This window comes from Myotis daubentonii, chromosome 12, assembly GCF_963259705.1.
Source record: "Myotis daubentonii chromosome 12, mMyoDau2.1, whole genome shotgun sequence".
Classification (NCBI taxonomy): Eukaryota; Metazoa; Chordata; class Mammalia; order Chiroptera; family Vespertilionidae; genus Myotis; species Myotis daubentonii.
In genome coordinates, this window is record NC_081851.1 from 76,171,856 (window position 1) to 76,180,596 (window position 8,741).

At 55.2% G+C, this 8,741-nt stretch overlaps 1 protein-coding gene across 2 annotated transcripts; it reads right to left on the minus strand.

Annotated features, from left to right (window-relative positions):
• Window positions 1-293: 293 nt before the first annotated feature.
• LRATD1 (LRAT domain containing 1) lies at window positions 294-4,668 on the minus strand. 2 transcript variants are annotated; one of them, XM_059660512.1, is made up of 2 exons: window positions 4,420-4,668; window positions 294-3,460 (listed from the first exon to the last, which is right to left on the minus strand). In XM_059660512.1, exon 2 carries the CDS (start codon window positions 3,423-3,425, stop codon window positions 2,544-2,546), a length of 882 nt encoding a protein of 293 aa, XP_059516495.1. In that variant the 5' UTR covers window positions 3,426-3,460; window positions 4,420-4,668; the 3' UTR covers window positions 294-2,543. The 2 variants fall into 2 exon arrangements, with proteins under 2 accessions (XP_059516495.1, XP_059516496.1); XM_059660513.1 differs by having other exon boundaries at window positions 4,354-4,668.
• Window positions 4,669-8,741: the final 4,073 nt, after the last annotated feature.

Genomic DNA, 8,741 nt, shown 5'->3' on the forward strand with positions numbered 1-8,741 from the left:
CGTTCGATTCCAGTCAAGGGCACATGCCCGGGTTGCAGGTTCAATCCCCAGTGGGGGGCGTGCAGGAGACAGCCAATCCATGATTCTCTCTCATCATTGATGTTTCTATCTCTCTCTCCCTCTCCCTTCCCCTCTGAAATCAATAAAAATATTTTTAAAAGAGACCAATCAGATTATGTGCCATCAGAAGGAGTGAATTTTAGTGCTAGCGCGATAGAGACCGATTCATTTCTTTTGCTGAAGTCCCACCCTCTGAGTGACAGCTGGAGGACAAATGTCAAGAAGGAGTCCTGTTGGAGCAGTTGCTTAGGATGGTGTTTAATACAGCAGAGAGCCAAGGTACAGTAGGAGGGCACAGAAAGAATGCGGAGTGTGCAGACACAGTAACGGACCGCGGCTGGTGATCTGCCATCTGTGACTTGAAAGAGGCGTAAGTGAGGGGACTCGAGGACTCTCAGTTCTCCATACATGCAGAGGTGAGCGCGCTAGTACAAAAGTTTTGCCACTGTATGTGCTGAAAGGAAAGCATATGCATTTAAAACATTTTCTTAAAAAATAAATCACTTGATAGCTGTAAGAAAAATACTCTAGTTCATAGTCCATTGACCTGACCTTTTGAGTCAAGATCAGGGAATGAGTCCAGGATGAAAACCAAAACACAAAACAGAAATGAATCATTGACCACGGAAGAGGCAGTTCCAGTCTCAGCTAACCTTGACTAGTGTTTATTGCATTATTTTTGAAATGCCAAGAAACTGGCTTTGGCCATAATATTTGCTGTCCAACTAAATCACAGCTGTCAATAGGCAATTGCTTGCGATGATTAGCTAAACACCATTATTTGACAAGTCCCCTGACAAGGGACGCAGACGCTGTCGATGTCTGACACACACTGAATTAGTAAGTAATAGTCCACCCGGCTGGGCTGCAGAGCAGGGAGAGAAGGTGGTACACTGTGGCCCAGGGAAGGGGTTTCAAATAGCCTTAATTTTTTGAAAAACACACGTTTATACAGATCCTACAAGTCCTTTCTGGTGTTTCAGGAATGACTTGTGGGACAGACCACAGAGAAGGGGAAAAGCCACTAACTCTAGATTCATTTTTTAAAAGGAGATTCAGGGAGGGAGGGAGAAAAACAGAAATGGGAACGTGGGATGGTAATGGTTTCCACCACCTAGAAAAGGAACATCATGGAACCTGCTAGCAACATCCACCAAAGCAGGAAACCCCTTCGCTGGCAGAGATTCAGCACAACATTCACATGAATTAGCAACGCCACCAGCACTAAGGGCTGCTGTTTAAAGAAACAATATTCAAAAACAGAATTCTCAAAGGATCTGAGAAGAACAGAGTGAAAAGGCAATGCTAGCTAAGCTCGTAGCTAAGTCCACTCTGAATGGCCCCCAGTATTGAAACGATCATGGAGTAAAGCCATGAAAATAAAAATTTCAATTTGAAATTTTATTAGCATGTTGCTAAAATGGTCAATAAAAACATCAACACGATATGCTTGGTTGACATAGTTGGAGCACTGCCCCCTCGTTTTTTAAAACTTTACTTGCACTTCCCCACCTTCTAAGATTTCTGTTAGGAAAAGCCAAACTAAATAGACTGGCGCTGGCTTTGTCATAATGCTGGTTTCTGGAACACTGCCTCGTCTTCTCTCTCCCTCTCCTCCAACCCCTTTAGAAATAGGATGATTTTTGAAATGCAGCCCAAGGAGGGAGCAATGTAGGGTGAAGAGCAACAAGCGCCCTTCTCCTTGCCTGGGCCGGCGGGGCCTGCGCCATTTCCCTCCGGGGAAGGGGACCTGGAAGGCTTCCCTCCCGTCAGGCTGGGGGGCCTCACAGGGAATGCGGGGTGCGAGGGGGTGGCGTGCGCTTCCCTGGGTGGAAATCATAGGAAACAAACACTGTCTAGCTTAGCCCGCAGCCTGGAATACAAAACCCGCAGGCCTGGGGGCTGGAGAGCTGGAACAGTCCCGGGCAGCTGGGGTGACCCGGAGTCCCGAGGTGCTCTCTCGTGGTGGAATGATTCACAAGTGCTAAAGGGACAGGCTCGATTTCTTGGAAATCCTGCAATCTGGGGACACATCCATACCGGAGTGAACTGCGCCCTGAAAAGATCCACCCTCGCCTCCCACAGGTCTTTCTGTGCGTTGGGGGCGGGGATGGTGCCTCTCCAGTAGGTGGGGAGGTCGTTTCTGAGCAGTGACTCGTGGGGGCAGGCGAGTCCCTGCTCCCCTGGGCCCATTCTCCCTCTCCCCCTTCTAACGCGAGGGGAAATGCACACTGGTTCCCAGCAGGATCACCGCCACTGGGGGTCTCTGCCGCGCGCGGCTGTCCGTGCAGTCCAGTCCCGTGGCCGGTTCCTGAGACTTCAGGCCACTGGCTAGAGGGGTGCGCGGGGGCCGCTTGGGCGCTGGCCCCCCGCGGCGGCGGCAGATGCAGGAGAGGATTGAGGTGGTGGATCCTTGGCCGGGGAGCTCTGGCGCTGGGAAGGAAGCGGGCGCGGGGAGACAGGGGCGCAGGCGGCACCCGCGGCTACTCCTTGTCGTCCACCAGGTCGGCGAGCTCCTGGAGCACCCGCAGGCGGCCGCTGGCGTCGATGCGGCGCTTCTCGCGGATGAGGTCCTCCAGGCTGTGGAACCGGGCCGTGTGCACCTTGTTGTCGCCCAGGTGCACCTTGAGATAGTACTGCTGCTGCGGCGGCGGCGCGCCGGCCGGCACCTCGCCCCCGGCCTTGAACTCCCGCTTGCCGAAGCGGCACCAGGCGGCGAAGCTCTCCGAGTTCGTCCAGCAGATCTCCTCGCTCTTGAGGCCCAGGTGGCCGCAGGCGTTCTGCACCACCAGCTCGGCCAGCAGCGGGCGGTAGCGGTACCAGCTAGTCACCACGCGGCCCACGTTGGCCGCGCCCGCCGCGTACAGGCTGTCCTGGCGGATCTCGCCCCGGTGCAGGTGGATGACCTGCCCGCCGCCCACGTACACGGCCCAGTGCGGGGCGGGCGCCGGCGGCTCGGGGGCCGGCTGCAGCCACAGCAGCTCCAGCAGGTCGCCCGGCTCGCAGAGCGCAGGCAGCGCGCTGACGGCGCAGACGCTCAGGTCGGCGCCCTGGGGGCCGCCGCTCACTTTGGAGAAGATGCATTCCTGGCCCCGAAAGGCGGAGAACTGAGTCTCGTTCAGGACCAGCTGGTGCAGCAGGTGGTGGTGGTGGTGGCGGCTTGGGCTCTCTGGGCAGGGCGTGCACCCCGGGGGCGCTTTCACTCCAAACTTGTCCGGCTGGCCGCGCTCGTCCAGGTCCTCCTCCTCATCCGAGAAGAAGTAGGCGACCCCGACCCGTAGCTCGTCCTTCTCGATCCCAGAGGGGTCCCCCGTGGGCAATTCGCTGTAGTTGAGGTGGGTGATGCGGTCCAGTTGGTTGCCCATCAATGACGCACGAGGCAAGGGCCAGGAGCGGGGATCTGCGAATCCAGAGGAGAGGCAGAGACGCGATCAGTCAGGCTGCCCCTCCCCCGCGGGACGTGTGGTGCCCCTGGGACTTGCCCGCCCACCCAGGAGACCTTACTCTAGTCCCTGCGAATCTCCCGTGTCACCCCAGGGGGCAGGCCTGGCACGGAAGTCACCGGGCCGAGGAGCGAGAGTGAACGCCACCAGACAGCCTGGGACTCCTTCCGGGAACTGGGTCCAAGTCCCCCGAGAGAAAGGCAGGCAGGCTGGAGGGTGTGCGGGGTCCCGGTGGGGAGGACAGCGTGGGTTGTGGCGGCGTGGGAGACCGACTCCCAGGAAAGGGCGGAGGGGTCCATTGGCAGGGAGAAGGGGCGCCCAAGGCCCTAGAGCTGCGCTCACATTTCGGTCCCCGCCCTCTCCAGCCCACCGCTCAGTTTTGCACCGGGTCGCACGCCTTCCCTGCCGGCGCGGCGCACAATGACACTGGGACAGACTCCCGGGCGCTTCCTTGACACACCAGCAACATTTTGCACACTTGGGGTCTAGACACAGGCTGGTACCCTGGTGCGATGTTACCACATAAGCACACAAAGGCAAACCTTCGCGATGGCCCACTCCGACCCCCACATCCGTACACAGTCCCAGGCCCACACTGGCACGCACCCTATCTGTGCACCTACACCCCTGCACGGCACATCTGGCCACCGGGTGCACGCCGCCCCTGACTTCTCGCCTTCGCCCCAGCACAGTCGATCGGGCTGCGCCAGGGCGAGGCTGCTCTGTCTAAAATAACCGAACAAAGAGGCAAGGGAAGGAAGGGGGAAGCCAGCGCGGTGTACGCGTGTGGGTGTGGGTGTGGATTGTGTGGGGAGCCCACTTTCAGCCCCCCAATCCCTCTCCCTCCTACCGGGCACAGGGTCCAAACCATCGAAGAGAAAACGTCTCCAAGGCAAAGAAAGCCGCCTTTCCGTACCCGTGATTTCCCTGCTCCCGAAACCCCAAACTCCTTTAAAGTCTCCTGGTCCCCATGGGTACTGCGGAGGCAGTGGTGGCAAGTGGGTCCTGGGCGGCGCGTGGGGCTGCGGCGGCTCCGCTCTGCCCCGCGCGGACGGTGCTGTGGGGCGCCCGGCACGGAGCCCCTCCGCCTGCGGGTCGCCGGGCTGGGGCGCCCGATCCACCAGCACAGTCCCGACTGGATTCTGGTTTCCCACGGCGGAGGCGGCGACTCTAAGTAGCCGGAGCCCGGCGTTCCAGGGCCCGCCCTGCGACGCGCTCATTGGTTGGGGCAGGTGCCCAAGGTCTGTCAATCTCCGCGGGAGGGGGCGGGGAGTGGGGGGCGGGTCTCCAGCGCGCGCTCCGCCCCTCCCGCCCCGTCCCCCGCGCACCCGGGCGCGCGCCACTCGGGGAGCGCGGGGCTGGGGGCGTGAGCGCTGCGGGAGCGCGCGAGGGACACGCCGGCACCCGCGCCCCCAGCTCCAACACCCGCTGTACCTGAGAGCCTGTCCGCCCGCGGTTTGCGTTCAGGGAGTGAGGACTCCAGCGATGAAGCTGAGTCTGGGGGTGGGGATGGGGAAGAGACCCAGGTGCACTCCGGGCGCTGAGGCAGCCAGTGGCTGGGAACCACATTGTCGGAGGCAGGCACCTGGGCCCTGCTGGGGCCCCCCGGGCCTGGGTTCCAGATGGCCCCGGGGCTGGTCCTGGTTCCCCAGACCTTTCCCTGCCAGGTGCATTCGCCTTTGAAATTGCACCTATGACGTGAGGTTCCTCTCCGGGCATCTGCGCTGGGTTTAAAAGGAGCCCCATGTGAAATGCCACGGGAAAGTGAGCCCTGGCCAGCTCCTTCCTGTCTATGAAAAGGGTGATCACAAACGCCGAGGGTAGGACATCATAGTGTTTCTCAGGCCCAGCACCATCTTTGTTAAAGAAGTTTTGTTAGCTTTCGTGCGAGAACAGTGTCCAGCAGTAATTAATGATTGCATTTGTGGATGGAGAGTTCATGAGTGAATGTGCTCTGGGTGGGTACTGGATGCCGAAAGGTAACTTTCATACAGATGGAATTCTAGATCGGCGGTTTAAGAAAGCTTGTGAAGTTCAGCCTTAAAGAGTTCTTAGGCATCTGGTTGCCCTTTCAAGACGACTGGCTGCAGCAGCTTTGCTGCGAATGTCCCCTCTTTCCCCAGAGAGAGCAGGGGCTTCCTCTCTGTGCCCCTTGGAGGCTGTACCCGCTCTTGGGTCTCTTATCCTGTTGTAGTGCCAACCTGTGCTGACTTCCTTCCTCTGCACAAAGTGAACGCCTTGTGGATTGGCTTGTGCTCTGCACAACCTTGCATCCCGGGCCCCTTTCACGTGCCAGGGACAGCAGGCTCCAGCAGCAAAAATAAAAATGGGAATAGCCCATGTGGATTGACCATGGACAGGTGGCTAGGTACTGTGCTCAGAGGGTTAAGCAAATGAGTTAATCTTCACGCCTGGGGGGGGGGGGGGGTTATGGGTTTACTTTTGAGAATGTAAGTTGCCATCCTTGGAACTGAACACAAGTTGTGATGATCTTTAATATATATATTTGCTGTGAATAATAAACAACTTATTTTGGCCCTGAAGTTAAGAGGTTTGACCAAATGGCTGCAAGGATCAAGAAGTACATTACAGCCGGAACCGGTTTGGCTCAGTGGATAGAGCGTCGGCCTGCAGACTGAAAGGTCCCAGGTTCGATTCCGGTCAAGGGCATGTATCTGGGTTGCGGGCATATCCCCAGTGGGAGATGTGCAGGAGGCAGCTGATCGATGTTTCTCTCTCATCGATGTTTCTAGCTCTCTATCTCTCTCCCTTCCTCTCTGTAAAAAATCAATAAAATATATTTAAAAAAAAAAAAAGAAGTACATTACATATCTGCCTATGACCTGGACTTCCGGGGTCTCTGGGAGGGAGGATCTGAGCGTTCATTGCTGGGGTCTGAGAGGAACACGTTGAAACCAGCTCAGGGTTTATTGTGGAGTAGCTTAAAAAAAAAACCCTCTGTCCATGTCCAGATCCAATCTGTACACAAACATTTACAATGCATCTGCTCGGAAGGCTGTGTTCTGTCCTACCTGTCCTATCTCCCTCTGCCCTGGGGGACAGAAGAACAGGCTGTTCTCAGCATTCTTGAGGATAATCAACACACACTATTTCCAGGGCTTCCAAACACAGCGTCAAAAGGTTCAAACATCAACATGCAACTTTGTGCATCTCCTTCCCAGCCCTCCCCTGTCTGCCAGGATAAAAGACTTACTGCTTGAGCAGCCACCAGGGAGAATAAGTTCCCTGACATCCCTCCCCGCTTTGAAGTATAAGGCAGAGAACACCTTGACTCTGAGACACTGGAAAGAGGAGCTAAAAGTAAACGAAGGAAAATGCACCTGTTCTTTGTAGCCTTTTGGCAATTACGACAAAGGAAGAAAGGGGCCGCTCAGCGGAAGGTTGGTGATGAGCCTAACTTTTTCTTTCATCACAACATATTGTTTGCTAATTGTTTCATTCGTCTGTTATTTCCCACCCCTCCTGCCTGCTTTTGCACTGGAAAAACAAACAAACACAGTATCACCAAAAGCGGAATATATTCATCAAAAGCAAACTCTGGAAGCCAGCTGGTTATAATGCGTTTTCAACATTTTTGATTGGGGTGAGCAGGTGACCAAGTCTGGCCAATGGCATGTGGGTGGAAGTTTGGTAAGTGGGTGCCAGGCTGGGCCCCTGAGACCATTAAGAGGGTTTTCAGTGGATACTCCATGTGAAGATTTTCCATGCACCCTCATTGCCCACTTGGCCGTATGCAGGGATGCATGGTAGAGCTCCCAGACTGTAAACGATGAGGAGCCCCCCGATGGAAGGAGACACGGGTCCTGGAATGACTGTGTAGAGTAGAAGTTGTCCCCTCTCAAACATCCGCATTGGACTGTGACGTGAGGGAGAAATGAATACAGTTGGGTTAAGCCACCAAGAATTGCTGTGGCTATTTGTTACGGAGGTTAGCCTACCCTTTATTTTAGAACGAACTCAGAGCACACAGTACCCCACCCCCCTCCGTTGCTCTCTTGGTGTCTGTTCGCACTGGTAGGGTTGACTTTCCATTGATGCACAGCTGATGACCTGTTCCTTGTTGTGGTAAGTTCTTCTTTCTTTCCCCTCCCCATCTACTGCGCCTCCTGGCTTCCCTTCAGCCCCCCTGGCTAGTCCTCTTGGCATGTTTTGTGGGCTCACTTCGGTCAACGTGTGCCTTCCATATGGGTTTTCTTTGGATTCTGTTTCCAGGTTCTCTTCCCTGTGGATTGTCATGGTGAGATCTTGTCTGCTTCTCTGTCTTTCATCATAGTTCCTTGTCACAACTCCCTGATGGAAATCTCCAGGCCGCATTCTCTCCTGAATTACAAACCCAAACCCAGCCGCCTGGCAGACGTGTCTTCTGGCTGTCACAGACCCCGGAAGGGCTGGCTGTCCCAGGCCGAGCTCTTCTTGTACCTGGGAACGTGCTTCCTTTCAGTTGTTTCCTTTTGTGAACAGGCCCCGTCACCCTCCTGGTTTTGTGAGCCAATGCCTGGGCACTCTGGGTCACTTTTCCCTTGTCCCCAGGCCCAATATCACTGTTACCAATACCTGTTGTCTGTCCCTTATGAATATCTTTCTCACCTGTCTATTTTAGTCCATTCCTACTGGGGCACCTTAGTCCCAGTCACCAGGAACTCCCATGGAAATTGCTGCCGCAGCCCCCTCATTGTGACCCCTGACCCCAGTGTTGCTCCCACGGCCATCTCCCACTGTTGCCAGAGGGATTTCTAAAATGTACCTTCTGACCTGGACAGCGTGGCTCAATGGTTGAGGGTCAACCCATGAAGCAAGTAGTCACTGATTCGATTCCTGGTTATGGTACATGCCCAGGTTTCCAGCTCAATCCCCAATAGGGGGTATGCAGGAGGCAGCCAATCTATGTTTCTCTCTCATCATTGATGTTTCTATCTTTCTGTCTTCCTTCCTCTCTCCCTAAAATCAATAAAAACATATTAAATAATAAAATGCACATCTGGGGGTGCCTTCCTGCCTGACGCTATACCCTCCTCAATCACTCTCACTGACGTTAGGAAAACATCTGAAGTCCATGTGCTACATCAAGACCAAGGCCGTGTTTTTCTGCTTCCCTTCATTTTAGGCTACTCAGGGGGCCTTGCTTCTTGCTTCTGCCTTACTGATTACGCTGATTTGTTTGTTTTGACCTGTTTCCCTGCTCCTGTGATACCCATGCTATTTCTTCTTTAAATATAT

Excerpts from the sequence above, each read along its gene's own strand:
- LRATD1 (XM_059660512.1), bottom strand. The coding sequence starts at position 3,425 with ATGGGCAACCAACTGGACCGCATCACCCACCTCAACTACAGCGAATTG.